A 23,347-nucleotide genomic window follows, 5' to 3' on the forward strand; every position below is an offset into this window, starting at 1 on the left:
AAAGAGACGAGAATAAGCATAAAGCAAGAGCAAAAGCCTTTACATCTTAACAACCGACTTGACAACTTGACAGATTGTATAGATATATTCTTTCATCCTATATATTTTTATTTAAGCAATGACTCAAGTATGGTTTTGTTTGCAAATTAATCCTATCTTTTTAGGCAAAACAATGGCAAAAAATAAAGAAAAATTCTTACAACAATGGTTGCAATAACAAGTAGCATAATAAGATAAAAACAAAGGTTAAATTTGGAAAGAAAAAAAAATCTCACTAAAATAACTTCAATTTATCGCTTGATACAAATTACAAAAAGAAAAAAAATCCATTACCTAATAATAATCCAACAAATGATGATGTTCATCTCAAATTCTTAACCAAAACAATTAAGGGGTTGATTGGTTTACCATTCAAATACAATTTTATATTTTTGAATCCTTAAAATATTAATGGCCCACATAATCCTTGATTGGTAGATTATATTAAAACAAATCCAAAACAAGTTTTGGAAAATGAGTCAACTTTTACACATAAAAATTGTAAACGATCTTTTATCGTTTCTTATGATTTCTTTAACTTGTAGAGGAACCCACATCATTTTAAATGTAAAATCACTAACCATTCAAAATTATGGAAAGGGAAAATATTATTTTCAAAATGAATATTTTCAAATCAATTAACAATCTAAATATATTGTTTTTGAATGTTGAACCAATCAAGCCCTAACATTTTCTTTCCATTTTTACTAAACCAAATATGAGCATCTCATCTCCATTTAAACAAGCTTTTTGGCTATGAGCACATCTGGGATATTTCATTTGCCCTCAAGACTGGCCTTGAATATGTGGAGCCAATACAAAATGTGATTTTTTTTTATAAAATATTATATAGAAAGTAGTTTTATTATTATTATATATATATAAAAAGAAGAAGTTCTAAGCATAGATTTGGTGCCCTCTTTGGCCTTCCAATCCCACTACATCATTCATAACTTGCATTGGTCCAAAAAAAAAATGTCAATATCATAACTTGCCATGCCTAATCTTTGAGCTCACAAATTCTTCTAGGCAAAAAAAAAAAAAAAATTTACTTAGCAAGCTTTGAACCTTCTCGTTGGATTATTGTTCGTCCAGGATAACCTCACATTTTGATTGTCTACAATGGATAGTGTTGCTATTAAATTTCTTTTTATTAATATAGGTCGTACAAGTATCAATTTTTTTGGAGTTATCGGACCTAGTGGCAATGAAATCATTATTTTGGTAACGTTTGGTGATTTAATTGTAATTTTTTTTTAATATATATATATATATTTTTAAGGATTTTAACAACAGTGTTTGAGTTTGGCCATTGTGTGTTTTTAATAATTTTGTACGATTTCATAATATTTAAAAAAAAAACGATTAAAGATGTTCTAAAATAAAATTCTCAAAATTTGTTATTTTAAAATACAATATAAACATATATCATTTTTCTAGAAATTTACGATAAAGGTATATGATTTTATGAGATTTCCAAGCCATCTCCAACTCAAAGGTTTTGATATATTTATAGACTAACTCATAACTATTAATGAAAGTGAAAAGACGTGCTTAATTATTACATTGATTGATTTCAAACGAATAGATACACTTTGCCTATAAATTAAATACCACTTATTTTTAGTTGCATAGGTGAAACTTTTGGTATAAATAGTAAATGCTGTATATTAGTGTATCTAACAAATAAGCTAGCTAGCTTCAATTTGGTGAATATATCACCTTCTCTCCTCAGTGCTAAGGGCATTTGCAATGTAACAGCATTTTGCCGTATTTGGTGCAGACATCTCTCCAAAGTAGCATTATTATCCACAGTATTTTGTTGTGTTTGCTACTGTACACAGCATATATGCCTATGCTGTGTACTGCAGCACACGATACTGTCTTTTTTTATATTATTATATATATATAATTTAGTTTATTATGTGGACATTAAATTGTATATACCACAAATTATTATTTTTAATTATAATTTAAATAAAACATTATTAAATATTTATATATTTTTTAATATTACACAATACAAATTTAAAAAATTATAATTGAACACATTAAACATCACATTCTCATTATAATCAATAGTACACATTCTCAATATTCACAATCACATTACAATTTTTTTTAATATTAATTATAGTAATGCATACGAAACATACTCAAAATTATACAATAAAACATTATAAACTTAAATCATAGTCAATGTTACACAATAAAAATATTACAAACTTAAACATACATTGAAAAATTAAAATTAAACACGCCAAAATCAAACGGAAAGCAATAACATAGAAATGAACCTTATGAGATACAAAGACAACAATTCAATAATGTGGAAAATTATTCCCTGTTCCGTCAAGATAGTCAAAATATAGACTATAATCTTGTGAGTCATTTTCAGATCTTTCACCTTGATCTTGAGCACTTTGTCATTGATATTGAGATTCTCGATATTGTGATCCTTCTCCTTGTTCTCCAACTTCGGATGTTCATGCTCTTTCTCTGTAAATTCTTCTTTTTTCGCTTTGAATGTACTGGCGAAACTTTGGATCGGATATAGAATCCAATTCCGTGAATAAAATTTTATCTTTAGTCTTTCTTTTATGACGTTCATTTCTATCTGTGTTACTATTTTCAACAACTTGAACGAGTTTTTTACTTTGTTCCATTAGTTTGTTAAATTGATCATCACCTAATTGTTTTGCCTTTGCTTTTTTCACACCAATAGGTCTTTCAGTTGAATTAGTAATGATTTTCTCATTATTTATATTAAGATCAAATGAACTCATACTGGTAGATGCTGACGTCGGAGAATCGAAATTATGAGATGATTATTTGGACGAAGTAAAATTAGGATCATCTTGTTGGAATCTACTTGGTGCATTGATGTTGTCATCACTTGTAAATTTCTGAATGTATTTGAGGATGGGCCACACATGATCAAATTTGAAGCATCTGCTATATTTTTTTTCTTGGGCTAATAACATCTTCGCTTGATTTAACTATTAAAACATAAATAAAATAATGATGTCAATAAAATTTAAAAATAATAAGTAAATTATAACAAACACTTACAATATCTTCTTGTGAAGCACCACTTGGATTTTTATTTTCAATTTGGTTGATGCATCCCCTTAATTTTGCAACTACACCAATAATGATAGTCATTCGAGTTTGCAAAGATCTTCTTGGTCGAGGTTGATTACTAAATTTCTCATTCTTGTGGTACTCTGATTCAACTCTTGCTTAAAAATTGTTACCTGATTGGTTTCTTCCTATGATTAGATATTGAGAAATGTCAATATATACATGGCACAAGTGTATATCTTCCTCAAATGAGTATAAAGCAGTGCGACTGGAAGATATTTTAGAAGAAAATGTAGTTCTTTTGAAAATATGTTAAAGAGATGTGATCAGTTTGAATGAGTAGAGTAGAAGAGGTAATCCGTTTGAATGAGTAGTGTGAGATTATATAGGGATGAAAAAACTACATAAGATTTGATTTCTTATCTTCTGATTTTGGATTCAGAAGATAAGATGTGATTTGACAACACAATGCAACAGTTGAGATTGTGGTCAAATTATTTCAGCGGCCAAGATTAATCTGTGAGATTTCTTATCTTCTGATTTTGGATTCAAAAGATAAGATGTGATTTGACAACATAATGCAACGGTTGAGATTGTGGTTAAATTATTTCAGCGGCCAAAATTAATCTGTGAGATTTCTTATCTTATGATTTTGGATTCAGAAGATAAGATGTGATTTGATAACACAATGCAACGGTTGAGATTGTGGTCAAATTATTTCAGCGGCCAAGATCAATCCGTGAGATTTCTTATCTTCTAATTTTGGATTCAGAAGATAAGATGTGATTCTCCTATTTTGATGTATTCATCGGTAGCATCTGCTGGTACACCATACGCCAACATTCGAAATACAGCTATTACTTTTTGCAAACCTGATAACCCGAGTTTACCCATTCCATCCCTTCGCTGGATGAAGTAATTGTCATGTCTTTGTATAACATCCAAAATATGAAGGAATAAAGGACAACCCATTCGAAATCTTCGGCGAAACATCAAATCGGTAAATCGAGGATTCTCTGCAAAATAGTCATTGAAGAGATTGCGATCAACACTTTCCCAATCACGGTTGATAACTATATGACCAGGAATCAAGCCTCGACGTGAACTTTTGTTTTTTTGGTGTTGAGCAACGCAAAAATTGCTGTTAGCAGTAATTTGACCTACTACTTGCATTTCTATATCATCATAATAGTCATCATCTGAAGAAGACGATGATAAATAAGATGAACTACCAGAATAAGAATTCATATTTTATCAAAGTTAAACTGTATATATTTTTCGGTGTACCCTATATCATGTGTGATATCCATGTTTTATAGTGTAAATATCCTTATCTTCTGAATCCAAAATCAAAAGATAAGAAATCTCACGGATTAATCTTGGCCGCTGAAATAAATTGACCACAATCTCAACCGTTGCATTGTGTTGTCAAATCACATCTTATCTTCTGAATCCAAAATCAGAAGATAAGAAATCTCACGGATTAATCTTGGCCGCTGAAATAAATTTGCATTGTGTTGTCAAATCACATCTAATCTTCTGAATCCAAAATCAGAAGATAAGAAATCTCACGGATTAATCTTGGCCGCTGAAATAAATTGACCACAATCTCAACCATTGCATTGTGTTGTCAAATCACATCTTATCTTCTGAATCTAAAATCAGAAGATAAGAAATCTCACGGATTAATCTTGACCGCTAAAATAAATTGACCACAATCTCAACCATTGCATTGTGTTGTCAAATCACATTTTATCTTCTGAATAATCTCACGGATTTATCTTGGTCGCTGAAATATTTTGACCATAATATCAACCGTTGCATTGTGTTGTCAAATCACATCTTATCTTCTGAATCCAAAATCAGAAGATAAGAAATCAAATCTTATGTAGCTTTTTCATCCCTATATAATCCCACACTACTCATTCAAACTGATTACCTCTTCCACACTACTCATTCAAACTGATCACATCTCTTCAACATATTTTCAAAACAACTACATTTTCTTCCAAAATGTCTTCCAGTCGCACTACTTCATACTCACTTGAGGATGATATGCACTTGTGTCATGTATATATTAACATTTCTCAAGATCTAATCATAGAAAGAAACCAATTAGGTAACAGTTTTTTGGCAAGAGTTGAATCAAAGTACCACAAGAATAGGAAATTTAGTAATCAACCTCGACCAAGAAGATCTTTGCAAACTCGAATGACTACCATTATTGGTGTAGTTGCAAAATTACGAGGATGCATCAACCAAATTGAAAATAAAAATCCAAGTGGTGCTTCACAAGAAGATATTGTAAGTGTTTGTTATAATTTACTTATTGTTACTAAATTGTTTTTAAATTTTATTGACACCATTATTTTAATTTTATTTATGTTTTAATAGTTAAATCAAGCGAAGATGTTATTAGCCCAAGAAAAAAAAAATAGCAGAGGCTTCAAATTTGATCATGTGTGGCTCATCCTCAAACACATTCAAAAATTTACAAGTGATGACAACATTAATGCACCAAGTAGATTCCAACAAGATGGTCCTAATTTTACTTCGTCCAAATCATCATCTCACAATTTCGATTCTCCGACGTCAGCATCCACCAGTATGAGTTCATTTGATCTTAATATAAATAATTAGGAAATCATTACTAATTCAACTGAAATACCTATTGGTATGAAAAAAGCAAAGACAAAACAATTAGGTGATGATCAATTTAACAAACTAATGGAACAAAGTAAAAAACTTGTTAAAGTTAATGAAAAGAGTAACACAGATAGAAATGAACGTCATAAAAGAAAGACCGAAGATAAAATTTTATTCATGGATTTGGATTTTATATCCGATCCAGAGTTTCGCCAGTACATTCAAAGCGAAAAAAGAAGAATTTACAGAGAAAAAACACGAACATCCGAAGTTGGAGAACAAGGAGAAGGATCTCAGTATCAGAGATCACAATATCGAGCATCTCGATATCAAGGACAAAGTGCTCAAGATGAAGGGCAACGATCTCAAGATCAAGGTGAAAGATCTGAAAATGACTCACAAGATTATAGTCTATATTTTGACTATCTTGACGGAACAGGGAATAATTTTCCACATTATTGAATTGTTGTCTTTGTATCTCATAAGGTTCATTTCTATGTTATTGCTTTCCGTTTGATTTTGGTGTGTTTAATTTTAATTTTTCAATGTATGTTTAAGTTTGTAATGTTTTTATTGTGTAACATTGACTATGATTTAAGTTTATAATGTTTTATTGAATAATTTTGAGTATGTTTCGTATGCATTACTATAATTAATATTAAAAAAAATTGTAATGTGATTTTGAATGTTGAGAATGTGTACTATTGATTATAATGAGAATGTGATGTTTAATGTGTTCAATTTTAATTTTTTTAATGTGTTTTTAAATTTGTAATGTTTGTATTGTGTAATATTAAAAAAAAATACAAATATTTAATAATGTTTTATTTAAATTATAATTAAAAAATAATAATTTGTGGTATATACAATTTAATCTCCACATAATAAACTAAATTCTAAATTATATATATAATAATATATATATATAAATAATAATAATTATGTATAATAAAATAATAATAAAAAAAAAGACAATACCATGTGTTACAGTACACAGCATTTATGCTGTAGCAAACACAGCAAAATACAGTAGATAGTGGATAATAATGCTACGTTGGAGAGATCTCTGCACCAAATACAGCAAAATACTGTTCATTGCATATGCCCTAACAATATTAATCACCATCGATATGGCTGATCAAAATAGTAATATTATACATATTTATACATATATACAATGAAGACTTAGATAATTATGGATGAATAGTAACAGCAGTGAAAGTGGTAAGAACCACTGATGGCTAATACACTTAATTTACATACATATATGTCATAACTATATATATGTAACTTTTAGTGCTTGTATAATACGAGACCAAAGAAAATCACACAAAACACCACAATGGCATTGCAGCATAAGTTGTCATGTCAATAAGAATCAGTTTATGGTTTATTAAAGAAGTGAGTCAAAAACAGATAAAATACACTTTCTGCATCTACTTTCGTTATCATACGTACAAACAACAAATGTCTCACACCAACCAAATTCTGTGCTTTGCTTGCTCTTAACAAAATCAATACATACATACATGCATATGTTTAACATCGTTAATCTCTTTATCAAAATACACAGAATTTGGTATCAAACAAGGAAAAGGTTAACTGACCTCCCATTGTGGACTGTGTACATCTTCCAGGACCAGAGTAGTGTGTTTTTTATGAAGAATCAGCCTAGAAATCAGTGTCAAAACAAGATACCATAATCTTGGATACCATGGACCTAGCAAAAGGGATGTAGCTCAAACTGTACCTGCCTCATTTGATTACAATACCAAATTAATACACAAATTTTACATAAAAGAAAGAAAGAAAAAAAGGGTAAATTAATTACCAGATCAAAGCACCAAACTCTAAAATAATTGCAAAGAGTGTCAAAAACTTGTTATGAACCTGGAAACAAGAGGAATCAGGATATGAAATTATGATAAAAACCAAGAAGAAGAAGAAGAAGAAGAGTGTGTATGTATAATGTATGTAAACTTACATAAAGAGCACAAAACAAGGATATAATAATACTGGCAAGGTAAATGGCTGTGGCATAGATACGAACAGGGTCAAGCATCATGGTCACCTGACGTTTGGGGCCTATAAGGAATGCAGTGCTGCAATTACAGAAAATGAAATGAAACGAACACAATTCATTCAATCCAAAGACTGTAAAGATCATCTCAGCTCAGCTCAGCTCAACTCAACTCAGATCAGAGCAGACTAACCTTACTTACCTTCCGAGCGCAAGAAGATTGCCAAGAGTGAATGTAATTCCAAACTTGATTGGATTAAAGAAGACGAGCATTGACTGTCAAATCTCAAGATTAGTCAGTCGATAAATCCGAACTCAGCAGCAGAAATTGAACTCAATGGATTTAAAATTGCATTACCAGAAGAGTGCAGGTCACTCCAGCAGCCAAGCAAATGGCGAATCCGTAAAACCTCTGAGAGAAAACGAAAGCGAAAAATGAGATCTGGTTATGGCGAAATGGATTGAAACGAAGAGAAAGAGGTAGGCAGGTACCTGAGTGGTGGACAAGGTGCAATTACGATTGAAATCGTCGATGAAGGTATTAGATTGTTGAGCAGAGGCGTCTTCTTCATCAACTTCCATGCCCACCAGCATCTTCATCCTCTCCACCGCACTGTTCATCTTCTCCATTTCCAAATTCCACAGAACAACCAGAGAGAGAGAGAGAGAGAGGACAAGACAACCTTCCTAATCCTCAGTACTAAATTTCTCTTCTTCCTAACAGCACAATAAACTATTAAGCAATCTTTAGGCCCACGCCTAGGCCCAGGCCCAGGCCCAGGCCCAATTATTATTTACCGAAGCAATTGAATTGAATGTCTTAAAAACAAAAAGTAAAATTGATAATAAATTGGCGTCCGGTGTCCAATAAAAGGGGGAGGAGAGCCTTTCTATTCACGCCATTTCTGACTTGTTGTCTACACTAGTACAGACTACAGAGTCTCAGTGTTCTTCACTCTCATCTCTTCTGGTCCTGGTCTACGTCTTTGGTTCTTCTTCTCTTTCTTTCGGAGGTAATGTAATCACTGAGTTTTATTTTTCTTTCGAATTTATTGTAATCTTTACTCTCGTTTTGGTTTGAGTACGCGTCCGTCCAGTTTCGACGATTTTGAGCGGAGAAAAGTAGCAGTTTCTTCCGGATAACACTCTTGTCTCTTACTTACTCCTTCATTCTTGCCCTAGATTACTCTTAATCTTTGTATAATATATGCTTTTCTTGTTCTTTTTTGAAAAGTGGGTTTCTTCTTAGGTTTTGATAACCTTCATTTAGTTATCAGAAAGAAAATGTAATGACTGTCAATCTTTATATGACATTTTCATTTTTTAAAAAGATGGGTTTTTTCTTTTTATGTTGGGTTTTGATAATCATCATCATTCAGTGATTAGATGTATGTTATCCGAGTGCATGTTTTAGTTTGAATACAACCAAATCATGTTTGTTGTGTCCACATAAAAACATAAAAAAAAGGTTTTTTTTTTTAAATGTTTGGTTTTGAAAACCATCATTCAGTTCTGAGAAATTTGATATAATGTGAACATGTACATCTTTTTCTGTAATTTGTATGTTTAGATTTAATTTACATTATGTGACTGCATGTTTCAGAAAGTGATTGGCAAGATGAGCTCAAGAAGGGCATCGTCGTCGTCGTCATCAAACAAGGGTAAAGCTGTAGTAGATAGTTTTGAGCAGCTGAGCAATAGTGTCGAAGGCCTTTCTATTGAGTCATCGCAGGACGACGGAAAGTGGGAGGAGGTGATTACCAAGAAATCCAAGAACAGAGCTGGAAACAATGCTGCCAAACAATGGCCTTCTCAAAATAACAATTCTAATGCTTGGATTAAGAAACCTGCTATCGGAGGAAACTCAAGGCATTTGTCGTCCACTCCCCAGCCTTACCACAAGGCCTCTCAACCTCAACCTCAACCTGCTATTGCTCCGCCGCTACAACATGGTTGGAACTGGCAATCCAGACCTGCTAATCAACAGCCTGCAGACACAACCCCTGTAACGAATCCTTCTGATGACGAGGATGACAATAAAGATGAGACATATGATGACGATGATGAATCTGAAGATATGGAGGATTTCTCGGACGATGATGAGTTTGACTCCGATTCGAGTGAAAAGAGCCATGAAACTCTTAAGAAGATGAAATGGTTTGCTAAATTTTTCAAGATCATTGATGAACTGAAAGTAAACGAGATTAATGATCCTGATAGGCAATGGCACTGCCCAGCGTGCCAAGGTGGTCCTGGCTCCATTGATTGGTACAGGGGCTTGCAGCCCTTAATGACTCATGCCAAAACAAAAGGGGGTGACAAGATGAAACTTCATAGAAAGTTCGCTGAAATTTTGGAGGTGGAGTTGCGAAATAAAGGAACTTCAGTTGTACCTCCTGGTGAAACATTTGGTAAATGGAAAGGATTACAAGATGAGGAGAAAGATCATGAGATTGTCTGGCCTCCTATGGTCCTTGTCATGAACACTAAGTTAGAACAAGATGATAATGACAAGGTAAATCAAGTTTTCTTACACTAATTTGATGTTATGTGTTTTCTTTCTTTCTTTGGGGCAGAAAGGTTTATTAATTGCTATATTTCAATGCTCACTCAATATTATTTTGAAAATTTTATTTTAGTGGATTGGAATGGGTAATCAAGAGCTTCTTGAATACTTTAACTCCTACCATCCGGCAAAGGCTCGACATGCATATGGTCCACAAGGCCATCGTGGGATGAGTGTTCTAATATTTGAGTCATCAGCGAGGGGTTACTTGGAGGCCGAACGGCTCCATAAGCATTTTGTAGGGCATGGATCAGATAGGGATGCTTGGAATCGTCGCAATCGTACATTATTTTTACCTGGTGGGAAGCGCCGACTTTATGGCTTTCTGGCTGTTAAAGAAGATTTGGATGTATTTAACCAACATTCCCAAGGTCTCTCTCTTGCTGTGTGTATTGGTTGGATGGCTCTTATTATTAGTTCTAATTAAGCAAGATTTTTAGATCCATCTAAGGCACGTGATAACATAAATGCATCCAATATAATTTTGTATTCAGTTAACGATCTAATACAATACTCTTTTCCTTTTTAATTTGTTAGGAAAGGCTAAGCTGAAGCATGAGATGAGATCATATCACGAAACGGTCGTGACCGAGATTAGACAAATGAGCGAGGACAATCAACAACTTGGCTATTACAAGGACAAATACAGCAGAGAACAAAGGCATGCTAAAGCTCTTAAAGAATCTTTTGATGTGGTTTCTAATAAGCTGCGCAAGACAATTGCGGAAAGTCGTATTGTGAGACATAGGACCAAGATGCAGCAGGACGAGAACAAAGAAGAGGTAATTTAACAACTTCTGATGAATGTATGCCTTAAGATAGGATAGAAGTAGTATTATATTTTGAACAATGGTTGCTGGAAGCTGCTTTTGTTTGCCGTGTGGTTCTATTTTGTTGTTATATTTGTACAGGCGCACAATATTTATATGTTTTTGGATGGATGACCTATGTTTATGCTTCCTTTCTGTTAATTTTCAGCTTTCAAGCTTATAAGCCTGTAGTGTTTTACTATTACCTGTTATGGTTGTTTTTCGAATCCTTTTTAAAGTTTAAGGCTATTACAAAAGTCCGGATTCGTTTGCCTAAAATTATTCTTCTCCGTGTTGCACCAATTGTATCATCTTATTTGTTCTATTTTGGCTGATTTTGTTTTCTCTCTTCTTCCCCCCAAAAAAAAAGATGATCTTGCAAGAAGAGTTTTTCAAGGACCAACTGAAGATTATCCATGATTCAAGAGATGTCAAAGAGGAAAATTTTGAGAGGCTGCAACAGGAAGAACGTGAAAAGGTGAAGGTGTCCAAATCCAAGGCCAAGACTTCAAATAATGCAGTTGAGACTGGGTAAGTAATTAGCTGCTGCTGGGGTTCTACATGCTCATCTATTATGCTTTTGGACTTCATATTGAATTTTAATGAATGTAAATGCCCTTTTTTCATTTTAGAGCTGAAGAAATTTCCAAGTTTGTGGAATTACAAGAGAAAGAAATGGAGCAATATGTGGAGGAGAGGGAGAAGCTAGAAAAAGCTCACGAAGAGAAGATTAAGGAAATGAAAAAAAGACATTGGGAGGAGGAAGTACAACTTGAGGCGGAGCTGAACGAGAAATTGGCTCATCTTATGGAGAAATACTCTCCCAAAGAGTGATTCATTCGTTGTAAACCACCATATACAACTGAAAAAGATGTTCAAATATATTGGTGCCAAAATCTTGCTTCATGTGAACTCACCGATTTCAATCTAAATAGGTCGACGCAAATGTTTTTATTATTAATGACTTTTTAATGAGGGATTATACAGCTTGGTCCTTTACTCTTTACTATGAGAAACCAATTGATCATGTTTTGTATCAGAAAAGATGAGCTATTATGGTGTGAAGTTAGTATGTAATCTCTTTGGAGAAATTTTCATAATTATCAAAATATTATGTAGGCGTGTGCTATTCATGGCATCTTGACACATGTAAATATGTATTCTAAATTTTCATGGGTCCTTATAATTTCTTTTTGGGTTGTTATTTTCAATCTTTATTTTATAACTTGCAAAGCTTTGGAATTTTTTACCTTTTAAAATATATATGTGATATCTTCATCTTCAAGGAAAGGAACTTTTTACTTACTAGCAGTAGTTTGGCATATCATAGGTAAATAATGACTAGAAATGACTAATTGCTTGCTTTTACAAACAATGGCTCAAAGGTAAAATAGGAGCAATTAGATAGTGACAGTATTAATTGAAAGGCTAAGATGGAGTTTCACACCAGGATTAATAGAAAAAAGTTTTGTTGGAATCAAATCAAATTGAAAAAAAAAACTACTATAAACTGCTGCTGCTGCATGTTATCAAATGAAGTTGGAAAAAATTAATCGTAACTTACAAAATTTAGACAAACCAGTTTATATAGCCTAAAAAAATAAAAATAAAAAAAATTCAAACCTAACTAAGGCTTAGTATATAGTGTTAATAGTTGTTGAGATTATCCAAAATGCAAAATCAGCTATCTAGTTGGTCTTCTTCTCATCCTCATTGGCGACCTCATTGGCGACTGTGGCTGTGGCATCTGCTGTTGCTGCTGCCGCCCCATCGGTGAGCTGCTGATCATCCTCACCGCCGAAACCAAACTCATTTACTCGTTTCTTGTCCACTGGATAAATCCATCTTTGGTACACATATATCAAAAATATAATATCTGCAGTCCAAAAAATTCGAATCAGGTTCAAACGCCAACACAAGCATAAAACAAATATTAGTTCAAGTGGTTGACAAGAAAAATGTATAAATTGAATTCTCACCATCACGGAAGACAGAAAGGCGATGTAGTGTTGGCATTTTTATGACAAAAGCGAATAGATCGTCGATGATTGTGTTGAGGAACTTGTATGTCATCTGCCTCCAGGGTAGATGTGCCACAGACTTGAGCTTATAGTTTATGAAAAGCTGGGGGCACATCATTATGAAACCTGCACAAACTCATCACAGCACAATTAGAACCCCCCAAAAAACATCTTAACACCGAAATCTCATCATGTAACAAATTTCACTTCTCATGTACCACCAACTAAGATTGCAGTTTTTTTTAAAATAAGTAAAGAAACCTACCGAACATATAGACACAACTTGTGAGTGAAGAGAGAATCCATGAATACCAGCTCCTGTGACGCTCATACTTGAGCGAATAAATAGAGGAACATACAACAAGGAAGAGAAGAACGTAGGACAAATACTTCATAGCCGTATCATCATATTCCTTAGTCTTGTTACTTGAATATGACTCGCGATCTCTGAACCTCAACATAGGGATCTTCCCAGTTCTATCAATCTGCACATGTAGAAGAACAATAAACATATATCCGGATCTCTGGACAAAATTAAAAAATTTGATATGCTTTAAAATCTTTAGCATTAATTTGATAATAGCAAGTGCTGGCCATATAGAGTTTCAAACGTGAGAAGGTCACTTGATATTTGATGAGACAGAGATGGGGGAAGTAAAAAAAAGGTGGCTGTACTAAATGCATTACCTCAATGTGCATGGCTTTCCCAATTTTCCAAAATTCAATGCAGCAGCCAACTCCAGAACTTGCTAGTATCATCCAGGATGTATCATTGTCGAAAAGATAGAGGAACACTATGAGCTGACTTATGAAGCTCACAACAACAGACTTTGCAGAGAGTCCTTCCATAGACTTATTTTTGTTCCAAAATTGGATATCTGCGGGAAAAAGAAAATATCACGCTAGTTGTTATGGAGGAATCTCAAGATTTTATAGAATTGAAAAGTTTGATCTTGAAAGTAAAGAACTCACCATTCTTGAACGCCAAAAAGTCGAACACTGAATGTAGTAAAGAGACCACCATTGTGATTGCTAGGAGGTAAGGGTTCCCTTCCAAGAATACTCTCTGAATACAATAAGATTGATCAAATTTTGGAGAAATAATAAACAGGAAATCTAAAAGTCTTAAGGGAACAAGCACTCTGACTCTTCATTTAAGATTAGCTTAATTTAAGTGGATATGTGTAAAATCACCATTTGTTAACCTGTGTAGTATCTGCCACTAGCAGCATGGTGGAGGATATAGTAAACAAAATTATGTTGCCAAAGTAACTTTAGGTCATCCAAATATATTAGGAAGACAAAATATAAATTCAAGATCAAAAGCAGATGAAATTTCCATGTAGTATAATAAACACACCTTCAGTTCATCAGCCTCGCCTTCAATCATGCTTCCATAACTACGGTGAATCTGAAAAGACTGATCAATCTGCAGAAACAGCTGCCACTTGGTCATGCTTATAGGAGCCACCTCCAGATTAAGTGGTAGTTCTGTCACAGTTTCATTTAATGGTATTAATTTGTCTCGGAGTAACCAAAACTCGTTAAAAAAGACGGTTGGGTAGTAGTTCCCTGAAGTAGGCTCGACATTCAAGTCTGCGAATCTAAAATTAAGGAACTCAAACATCAGCTTATAGCACCGGACATGTACTTAAAAAATAACATAGATGCAATCAGAAGACAAATTTTCTCCACCAAAAGAAGAGTACATGCAACTGGAAATTATAAGTACAAAAATATAAAATTACAAGGATACAAGGAGCGATATTGGGTGGTACACCATTGTGAGGATATCTGCCAATAAAAAAAGGAAAAAAAGTTTAGCTAGCAGGAAAAAAAAGCTCATCAATTAATGAAGAGAGGCAAGGGTAACAATGAGTAAGCACGAGTCTCCTTATGCAACTATGTCCTAATGACTCAAATAGTCTCATACAATATTAGAGATTCAATATTATTACGCACCAAGGAACTATAACGAGCAAACTAATGAGTAGTAATAAAGGAGAAAAAATAAGCTAATAAACTACGAGTATTGATCACTACTATCCCAAATAAACATTAAACATACATAAAAATAAGCAAAACATACCGAGTAAAATCATCGACCAAATTAATTGTAATATTTGGTTTATAATATGGTAACCACACCGCAGGAGTATCATCTTTAACATCACCTTCGGTATCTTCATCAACCTAAAGCAACAACCACAAACTTATTTGTTAGCAATTGGCATAATCATTCATCATATGTAAGAGAGAAAAAAAGCAATTCAAAAAAAGGGCAGAGGGCAGTGCATGCCTGGGTTACAGTTTGAGTTTGAGTTTGAGTTTGAGGGTCATCAGAAGAAGCTCCCAATAAACTCCTCTTCTTATCATTTTTAGACTTGGGAAAGTATGCAACAAGGGCTGAAAAGAAAAGAAAAGGAGAGACATAAGAAAATAGAGTGAAAGAGAGAAAGGAAGAGAGTGAGAGAGAAAAGTCTTACGATGTGTCCTTCCAAATGTAGTAAGAGGTTGATACTCGGGATCATTTGGGTCGGGAGAGTAACCGGAGCGGGCAAAGAAAACGTGAACATACAGAGATGCGTTGTTCTTCACAGCCTGAAAACAATGATACGATTATAAGTATGTGAAAAATGAAATTGGGGTTAGAGCTTCAAGCTTTGATAGATTCACACATACCTGAGATGGAGAATACTTCAAAGAAAGGGTTCTAGTACTCTCAGGTCCCCAAACAGCATAAGGAATATTATTTTCGTGCCAAAGAAGGGCAGCTTCATTACCAAAATCATTAAACTTTTCCTTCTCAGAAAGATAAACCCACATATCCTGATAACGACGATGATGACGATGGATCCAACCACCCAAATAAAACAGAAGAGAAATGCATGAGCAGTGAAATCAAAACCAAACACAAAAAAGAATCCATCGAATAGAGTAATCAATAGTACAAACCAAAGGCTCGGCCTTGTGAAAAAGGTTGGAGATGAGAACGGGAGGCTCAGAGCCCGAGCCCGAGGGACGTTTGGAAGTGAAGAACTTGGAAGCGAAGTACCAGAAGACTGCAATTCGAATGATACCGGTGATAGTCTGGCCGAAGCCGGCGGCTGGCGCCGGCTGCTGCTGTCCTCGTTGGGGAGCACCTTCTGCTGCTACTGCAGCGGCTCCGGCTGCTGCTGGCGGCGCCACATCCATCTCCGTCGAAGTTGAGGTCAGATTGGGTTCGGATCTGAGTTCCAATCCAACACCGATCGATCGAGAGAGAATTGGAGAAAGATATTTGCTTTATATATTTATATTTTTATTTTTATTTAATATTTAATATTAAAATTTTTTTTGTTTGCTTCGCAAACATCGAACGCTCTCATCATGCGCTTTCCAAGTGGCCTGCCACTCTCTCTCTTTCTCGGATTCCTTCTTTATTTTATCGAATATAAAGATATCTTTTTTTTATTATTATTATTTATATAAAATATCTCAACTAAAAAATTAATAGATAGAGAACACAATTCAATCTACTGCCTTCTCTCTCTCTCTCTCTCTCTCTCCCTTAAATTCATTATTTTCTTAAAAAAAAATGTATCTATCAAAAACTTAATTTAGTAACAAACTTTTGTTAAAAAAAAAAAATAGTAACAAACTATATTTTATGTTTTGTTAAAAACAACATGATACTTTTATAATTCAAAATAAATCAAATTTGTATCTTATTTCACATAGTTTTTTTTATAGAGAAAATAGGTAAATTGTGTTTTATCGAAATACAGACTCGGTAGCTTATATTTTCAATAATGTCCATTTAGTACCGTAATTTGAAATCATACATATTTGGTACCCTATACTCAAATTTGATCGATGAAATTTTCTGAATATGACCAGACTACCCTCAATTATATATTCAAATTTAATTAGTTAATTATATATAATTGGGGGCAGTTTGGTCCTATTGAGAAAATTTTATTTATCAAATTTGATTTTAGGGTATCAAATATGTACAATTTCAAATTACAATGTACCATGTAAGTATTATTGAAAATATAGGGTACCGAGTCTGTATTTCAATAAAAACACTTATACTAAATGGTTATTTACCCTTTTTTATATGAGTTGGTATATAATATTTGGGGAATTCTCCTATAGGGTTTCACTTTAAGCCCTACTGGTGGGGCTCTTAGTGTTTCTTGATTCATGAACAGTTTTTAGCGCGATTTTTTTTATGACCGTGCATATTGTAGCTATTTATAACATCCTGCAAATTTTCAGAAAATTCTGAATAGTTTACAGTACTGAAAACTAGGTTCAAACATGTTGCTTTCCACGCGCATAAAAAAAATTAGTCACGCGTGCAACAATATGTTTGAACTTAATTTTCGATATTGTAAACTATTCAGAATTTTCTGAAAATTTTGCAGGATGCTCTAAATAGCTCCAATGTACACGGTCATAAAAAAAAATCGCGCCGAAAACTGTTCACAAGTCGAGAACACTGAGAGCCCGACCAGTAGAGCTTAAAGTGAAGCACTATAAAAGAATTATCCTATAATCTTTTATTTTTTTAAAGTATAAACATATTTCATTTCAATTGATGATGAGTAGACCATACTTTGTAAAAAGGTTTAACCTTCCTCGTGTTATATACTATGGTTTTCATCTAAAAGTATTATTGATGAGTAAGACTATTTAAAAAAAAATTATAATCCGAATAATCCACCCGAACCAATCCGAAAACACTTATAAAAAATGCAACTCAAAAAACTTGAACTTCATTTCAAACTGCCAATTATTATGGAAAAATTACACAGCATTTGAAAAATATAAAATTTAACAAAAAATACTAATAATAGTTTTGTTATCGCAAGTTACCATTTTCTATTTAGTTTGTAAATAGCAAACTTTGGTTGAAAAAAAAATGTAGGTTACAAATTGGTAAACTTCGTTTACAATTTTTATTTTATGTATTTACGATTATGCCCTTCCGTGCTTCTATAATTTTTTCCAAATTCTGTAATTTTAGTATTTTTTTTTTAATTTTAGATATTTTTGTAAACTTCACACTAATTATATTGGGAAATTTTTTTTTTCTACAGCCCACTTAGGGCATGTGGAAGTAGCTGTGTAATTACTAAGTTGTTTGGATGTCAAGTGATAATTACTTGTGAATTTCTAATGTCATGCTTGTCAAAATAGTTAGTAGTTACATAGTAAAATGATATTGTGTAATAAATAATATTTAAAATTGATAGTATTTAAGTCGTGTAATTACATATAATTGATATTCTTCAATTATTTCATATTACATAACTACCGTGTAATTACATGGTTAGACAAATACGTCAATTCAAGTAATTACTTAGAGTTATATTCAATTCTAATTACAGTGTGACTTTTCAAACACACTCTTAATGTAACTTAAGAAGAATTTGCTTATTTTTTTTCTTTCTATTTTATATTTATATAATTATTAATTGCACATTATATAAAACTGAATTCAAATTAAAATTTTAAAAAATCCTAAAAATAACAATTATCTAAGCTATAGGTTCAAAATCAATAGAGAAGTAATTAAATTTTGTATAAAAAAGTAAAAAAAATGTTTTGTAGGCTCACCCAAACTGCCCAACTCGATAATTAATTTGGAATTAATTTTTTTTTATTGAACAAATTACGGGTTGACAGATTATAAATATGAACAGGTTAAAAATCTATCAAACCCAACCAATCATAAATATTAAGACTTTTCCTTATATTTTGAGAAACACTTCCAAAATAATAAAAAGTCAAAAGTTAAAATCTAAAAAATTGAAATACTGTACTTATTAATAAACATATTTTTCGAAAATTGGGTGTTGAACGAGTAGCAAAATATCATCTAAATATTTGTTATAATGGTAGATATTTTAGTATTTATTTGGTGATATTACTAATTTAAATAGAAAATATATTGTATCAAAAAACAATACTATCTCGTATTTAAAAAAGAATATTTTATATTTGCATTCAATTAAAGATCATTTTTTTATTGGATTCATTAATATAAAAGTGAATAATGTTTTGTCAAAAAAAGTAAATAATGATGTATTATTTATTTACCTTAAAACTTTATAAACTCACATGAAAAAATACGTTATAAGAGTTCGATACCAAAGGTAAGCATTAATTTATGTCGGAATCTTTGTAATTCCTAGTAAAAAAGAGTAGAGAAATCGTGTGATTATTAACATACAAAATCACCAAATCCATTCCATAAAATACCCAAAAATCCCAATCGAGAAAAATACATAACTCAAAGAACTCATTTTTCATTTTTGTATTTTTTTTTTGAAGAAATTCCTCTCAAAATAAAATAAAAATCTAGTCTTTTTTATTTTTTAATAATTTAATAGTTAAAAAATTGATGTAATTGGAGGAGTGAGTGGAGAGAGAGTGAGTGAGTGAGTGAAGTGAGGAGTGAAGAGAGAGAGAGAGTGTGTGAGACTGTGTGACATGCGAAGTTGGCGGTTTAGGGTTTAGGACCTTTTCCTTTTCTCTGCTCTGTAAATTCTCATAATCCAAACTCACAACGTCTTCATCGTCATTAATGGTGCTTCGTTTCTCTGGCTTCCCTCTTTCTTGTTAAGGTGAAACCACTCACTCAACCTCTTCTCCTTTTTACTATTACATTACTTGTTACTTTTTAGCATTAGGGTTTTACAGTTGTTCCTTTCTTCAAACTACTACAACCCAACCTTTGTTTATTCATTTTACATTTTCACCCATTTTTCCCTTTGGTTTGAATCAAAACAAAGTCTGCATTTTTTATTTTTTTATTTAAAAAAAATTATGTTTTTTTTTTGGGTCAGTTGGTTGGTACGGTGTCAAACTCAACCTCATACTTATTCACTGCTGAAATGCTCTGCAACTTCTGGGGTTGTGTCTGAGAACGGCTGCTTGAGATTTTGACCTGTCCCCATGGCGCAGTGGGGTGTTCGCCGTCATGTGGTCTTCAAAAACCCAAATGAAATTGAAGACAAGAAGCCTTGTTTGCTCTCATCAACCGCTACTGATCAGGAAGAGAAAGGGGTTGTTGTCAAGACTGAAACCCTTCAATTACCACAGCCAGGACTTACCAAGAGGAAACGCCTTAACCGAACTCAACTCAAAGAGGTCAAGGCTGCAGCATTACATGTCAAGCAGAGGCAAGGTAGCTCCAAGCACAAGTCCAAAAAGCGTGATTGTCACATAGACAGGTGGTCTGCTGAGAGGTAAAAAGAGAGAAGAACAAACAACACTTGTGTGGGGTGTATTTTTGTCTTTGACTCCTGGTTGAATTTGATTTATGATATCCTAAGTATGATGCAGGTATAAGCAGGCAGAAAAAAACATGTTGGACATTTTGAAGGCTGAAGGAGCAACGTTTCAGAACCCAATATCCAGACCAGCACTGAGAACTGCAGCCCGAAAATGCATAGGTGACACGGGTCTGCTTGATCATTTACTGAAGCACCTCGATGGCAGAGTGGCCCCGGGTGGGACTGAGCGGTTTCGACGGTGGTTTAACACCACTGGTGTGATGGAGTACTGGTTGGAGGATGCTGAACTTGTTAACGTACGACAGCAGGCTGGGGTGCAGGATCCGTATTGGATTCCACGGTCGGGGATGAGCATGAGGCCAGTGGGTGATGATTCTGTTACTGCTCAAGAACTGAAACTGCTTAGGACTGAGTTGAACAAAATGAAGAGGTAGTAAAGCTAGTTTATTTGAGTTTTTCTTGAAACTTTCATTAAAAGATGATGTGCCTTTTCTAAATTGTTTCTTCTGCATAAAAAAGTGATATGGAAGACTTAGCGTGCAAGAAGAAAGAGCAATACGATGGCAATCAAATTGGGGTGAGCTCTCACTCTAAACAACATATGTTTGGTTAGTATCAATTATGATTCCACGTCATTCTTTTTTGCTTGCTAAACCCCGAATGCCGTTCAAATTTGCAGGAAATGCTTAAGGAAATGGTGAAATGGAAAGCTGAGACTGATCAAAACCTGAAAGTGATTTTAACTTCTTGGAAGAGCATGCAGGTTTTAGAGCAATAAAATGCATTTTTTTCTTTCTTTCTTTCTTTCTCATTCGTGTAAACTAGAACTATTTTCTGTTGGGCAGAAGATGTATTTTGTGTTTCAATTTCAAGTTAGTCATATGAAGCCACATTTGAATTTCTTTCTGAACAGGGCATGTATGAGGATTTAATAACTTGGAAAGCCAAACTCGAGCAGCAGCTGGTAGAGATTAGAAGTTTCGTAAGTAGTATGCAGGAATCTCAGCAACAAAATCCTGCTTCCAGCCCTCAAGCTCACGAACAGTGGGAAGATTGGTTAGAGAGTACCAAGCTCGACGATGGTCAGGGAAACGAACTTATACCTTGGTTCGATAGTACTACTACCAGCCTTCTTAATGTTGAGCAGGAGATTGTGATGCAAGATCTCTACTCATTGTTGCCTCTTCCTTCCAAGACCGGCGATTGCCTATCTCAGGGCGCTGCTTCTTCAAGAGAAATGGAACAACTGAAGGACAAAATGATCAAGAAGTAAGAGCACCATAACTCAATTTTTTTTCACAAAAATCATATTTAAGAGTCACCCTTAATTGTGTTTACAACCTCAGGGATGGCCAGGAGTTTCCGAAGAATCAGAAAGAAGATCATGCTAACGTGACACCAGATTCGTCCATTACTGCTAATTCCATGTCAGATTTCCACAATTCATCGTTTCTGTGTCAGGTAACGCCGAACATTATGTATGCAAGAGTATCATGACAATGTTTTCCTCTCAATACACAAGAGAATACAAAATCTCATTTCGAACCTTTTTCTTTTTTCTGGCAGGAAATGTTTCTAGAGTTGTTTAATTGGAAGGCTAAAATGGAAGAGAAGGTGAATGAAATAGCTAGTTGTGTCAATATGATTAGGCAGCCATCAAATTATTAGATTGGTTGGACTTGGGTAGTTCATGTGTTGAGGAGGGTATAGAGGTATGAATTGTTTTGTTCCTAGTTGTTACTTAGTAGAGAGTAGGATTTTAATTTTTAGATGATAGCATTGTTAGATATGCATGAACTACAACCAACTAACGAGTAGGACTGACTTATTATAGCCAAGCTTATGGGATGATGATGATGAGGATGTGATACACTATTTACTATCACTATTACCAGTAGTAGTTACTACTAAATACTATGCTTGTGAACTTTATCAACAACCCAAAAGACCTCTTAATATCATTATTTGGAAAAAAGAAGAAGAAGTTGTTGATATACATGTTATTACACACTGCTCCCTTTACTCATTTCTCTTCAGTTTGAAGACATTTATTCTGCCTACGTATTTGATATCATCCAAATCTAATGCCAAGGTCAATTTAGCCATTAATAATAATAATCATCCTGATTTGGCACGTGCAACCCAATACCACTATCATCCACCAGTGCACGTGTGTGGTCACGTGCCTTGGGGGACATATTGGGGTGCCATTGCTTCATAATTTATATATGTAAAGGCTTTTTGTCAGTATTGTATTGTCTTTCTTTCTCTCTCTCACAAGTCACAAATCCAAGAAAAATACAAGTGAAGTGATGATGCTGTTGCAGTGTACCTACCCACTATTTATTTCCATTTATTTACTAATAATATGTGATTAATATCATTCATTTCTATGAAGTAAAACTAATGTTGATTATTGAGACTTGTTTATTTGGATTTTACACCAAACAAATGCATAATTACTTACATTTATGTTTTCTCTTTAGAAACAAAAATATATATATATAAAAGTTGTGTTTATTTATTGTTACTACTTCAACTTGTTTAGCAAGAGGGCTTATTGTATATTATGTTTTGTCTTATTATTTGTTTGGACTTTGTTTTTTTGACAAATTTTTTTTTTAAATCTTATGTTTTGTAAAATGGTTAAAATAGAATCCTAAATTTAATTTTGATGTAGAAAAAATTAAATATAATAATAAAGTTTTTAAGTAGAATAATTTTATTTTTGTTCTGAATTGTTAGTTTGGTAAATTATTTGAGATTTTAATTAAGAAAATATTAACCAAAATTAGGTTTAGTGATCTATTTTAACATTTTTATAAAATACAGAGACTTGGACAAAACACAAGGAAAAAATGTATAAACAAGTA

General features: G+C 33.3%; 6 protein-coding genes across 6 annotated transcripts; 3 read left to right on the forward strand and 3 right to left on the reverse strand.

Moving 5' to 3' along the window:
- Positions 1 to 3,891: 3,891 nt before the first annotated feature.
- Positions 3,892 to 4,371, reverse strand: LOC133789573 (uncharacterized). Its single transcript, XM_062227377.1, has one exon. It carries the CDS (start codon positions 4,369 to 4,371, stop codon positions 3,892 to 3,894), a length of 480 nt encoding a protein of 159 aa, XP_062083361.1.
- Positions 4,372 to 5,334: 963 nt separating this feature from the next.
- Positions 5,335 to 6,231, forward strand: LOC133789574 (uncharacterized). Its single transcript, XM_062227378.1, has 2 exons — positions 5,335 to 5,427; positions 5,764 to 6,231. The coding sequence occupies exons 1-2, from the start codon at positions 5,335 to 5,337 to the stop codon at positions 6,229 to 6,231; spliced, it is 561 nt and encodes a 186-aa protein (XP_062083362.1).
- Positions 6,232 to 7,125: 894 nt separating this feature from the next.
- LOC133790218 (uncharacterized) lies at positions 7,126 to 8,500 on the reverse strand. The gene is made up of 6 exons (XM_062227758.1): positions 8,282 to 8,500; positions 8,148 to 8,201; positions 7,992 to 8,065; positions 7,754 to 7,871; positions 7,601 to 7,659; positions 7,126 to 7,519 (listed from the first exon to the last, which is right to left on the reverse strand). The coding sequence occupies exons 1-6, from the start codon at positions 8,417 to 8,419 to the stop codon at positions 7,441 to 7,443; spliced, it is 522 nt and encodes a 173-aa protein (XP_062083742.1). The 5' UTR covers positions 8,420 to 8,500; the 3' UTR covers positions 7,126 to 7,440.
- Positions 8,501 to 8,670: 170 nt separating this feature from the next.
- Positions 8,671 to 12,351, forward strand: LOC133790217 (protein SUPPRESSOR OF GENE SILENCING 3). The gene is made up of 6 exons (XM_062227757.1): positions 8,671 to 8,802; positions 9,393 to 10,304; positions 10,429 to 10,726; positions 10,893 to 11,137; positions 11,535 to 11,695; positions 11,797 to 12,351. The coding sequence occupies exons 2-6, from the start codon at positions 9,408 to 9,410 to the stop codon at positions 11,996 to 11,998; spliced, it is 1,803 nt and encodes a 600-aa protein (XP_062083741.1). The 5' UTR covers positions 8,671 to 8,802; positions 9,393 to 9,407; the 3' UTR covers positions 11,999 to 12,351.
- A 314-nt stretch (positions 12,352 to 12,665) lies between these two features.
- LOC133790219 (uncharacterized) lies at positions 12,666 to 16,553 on the reverse strand. The gene is made up of 12 exons (XM_062227759.1): positions 16,141 to 16,553; positions 15,868 to 16,014; positions 15,672 to 15,786; positions 15,485 to 15,591; positions 15,275 to 15,378; positions 14,942 to 14,979; positions 14,546 to 14,781; positions 14,158 to 14,251; positions 13,873 to 14,063; positions 13,451 to 13,670; positions 13,144 to 13,311; positions 12,666 to 13,040 (listed from the first exon to the last, which is right to left on the reverse strand). The coding sequence occupies exons 1-12, from the start codon at positions 16,378 to 16,380 to the stop codon at positions 12,853 to 12,855; spliced, it is 1,848 nt and encodes a 615-aa protein (XP_062083743.1). The 5' UTR covers positions 16,381 to 16,553; the 3' UTR covers positions 12,666 to 12,852.
- Positions 16,554 to 19,596: 3,043 nt separating this feature from the next.
- On the forward strand, positions 19,597 to 22,480 carry LOC133790220 (protein DYAD). Its single transcript, XM_062227760.1, has 8 exons — positions 19,597 to 19,802; positions 20,025 to 20,426; positions 20,524 to 20,904; positions 20,994 to 21,051; positions 21,154 to 21,237; positions 21,388 to 21,743; positions 21,821 to 21,935; positions 22,041 to 22,480. Exons 2-8 carry the CDS (start codon positions 20,134 to 20,136, stop codon positions 22,140 to 22,142), a joined length of 1,389 nt encoding a protein of 462 aa, XP_062083744.1. The 5' UTR covers positions 19,597 to 19,802; positions 20,025 to 20,133; the 3' UTR covers positions 22,143 to 22,480.
- Positions 22,481 to 23,347: the final 867 nt, after the last annotated feature.

Source organism: Humulus lupulus, chromosome 7 (assembly GCF_963169125.1).
Source record: "Humulus lupulus chromosome 7, drHumLupu1.1, whole genome shotgun sequence".
NCBI classification, from domain to species: Eukaryota; Viridiplantae; Streptophyta; class Magnoliopsida; order Rosales; family Cannabaceae; genus Humulus; species Humulus lupulus.

Coding starts and splice junctions, on each gene's coding strand:
- LOC133789573 (XM_062227377.1), bottom strand. CDS start 4,371: ATGAATTCTTATTCTGGTAGTTCATCTTATTTATCATCGTCTTCTTCA.
- LOC133790219 (XM_062227759.1), bottom strand. CDS start 16,380: ATGGATGTGGCGCCGCCAGCAGCAGCCGGAGCCGCTGCAGTAGCAGCA. Junction 15,379..15,484: donor AAACTCAAACTGTAACCCAG/GCATGCACTGCC, acceptor TTGTTGCTTTAG/GTTGATGAAGATACCGAAGG. Junction 14,064..14,157: donor CTTTTTGGCGTTCAAGAATG/GTGAGTTCTTTA, acceptor TTTTTCCCGCAG/ATATCCAATTTTGGAACAAA.
- LOC133789574 (XM_062227378.1), top strand. CDS start 5,335: ATGACTACCATTATTGGTGTAGTTGCAAAATTACGAGGATGCATCAAC. Junction 5,428..5,763: donor GTGCTTCACAAGAAGATATT/GTAAGTGTTTGT, acceptor ATAAATAATTAG/GAAATCATTACTAATTCAAC.
- LOC133790220 (XM_062227760.1), top strand. CDS start 20,134: ATGGCGCAGTGGGGTGTTCGCCGTCATGTGGTCTTCAAAAACCCAAAT. Junction 20,905..20,993: donor GAGTTGAACAAAATGAAGAG/GTAGTAAAGCTA, acceptor TGCATAAAAAAG/TGATATGGAAGACTTAGCGT. Junction 21,744..21,820: donor AAGGACAAAATGATCAAGAA/GTAAGAGCACCA, acceptor TTACAACCTCAG/GGATGGCCAGGAGTTTCCGA.
- LOC133790218 (XM_062227758.1), bottom strand. CDS start 8,419: ATGGAGAAGATGAACAGTGCGGTGGAGAGGATGAAGATGCTGGTGGGC. Junction 8,066..8,147: donor GAGTGACCTGCACTCTTCTG/GTAATGCAATTT, acceptor GAGATTTGACAG/TCAATGCTCGTCTTCTTTAA. Junction 7,520..7,600: donor GAGTTTGGTGCTTTGATCTG/GTAATTAATTTA, acceptor CAAATGAGGCAG/GTACAGTTTGAGCTACATCC.
- LOC133790217 (XM_062227757.1), top strand. CDS start 9,408: ATGAGCTCAAGAAGGGCATCGTCGTCGTCGTCATCAAACAAGGGTAAA. Junction 10,305..10,428: donor AACAAGATGATAATGACAAG/GTAAATCAAGTT, acceptor ATTTTATTTTAG/TGGATTGGAATGGGTAATCA. Junction 11,696..11,796: donor AATAATGCAGTTGAGACTGG/GTAAGTAATTAG, acceptor TTTTCATTTTAG/AGCTGAAGAAATTTCCAAGT.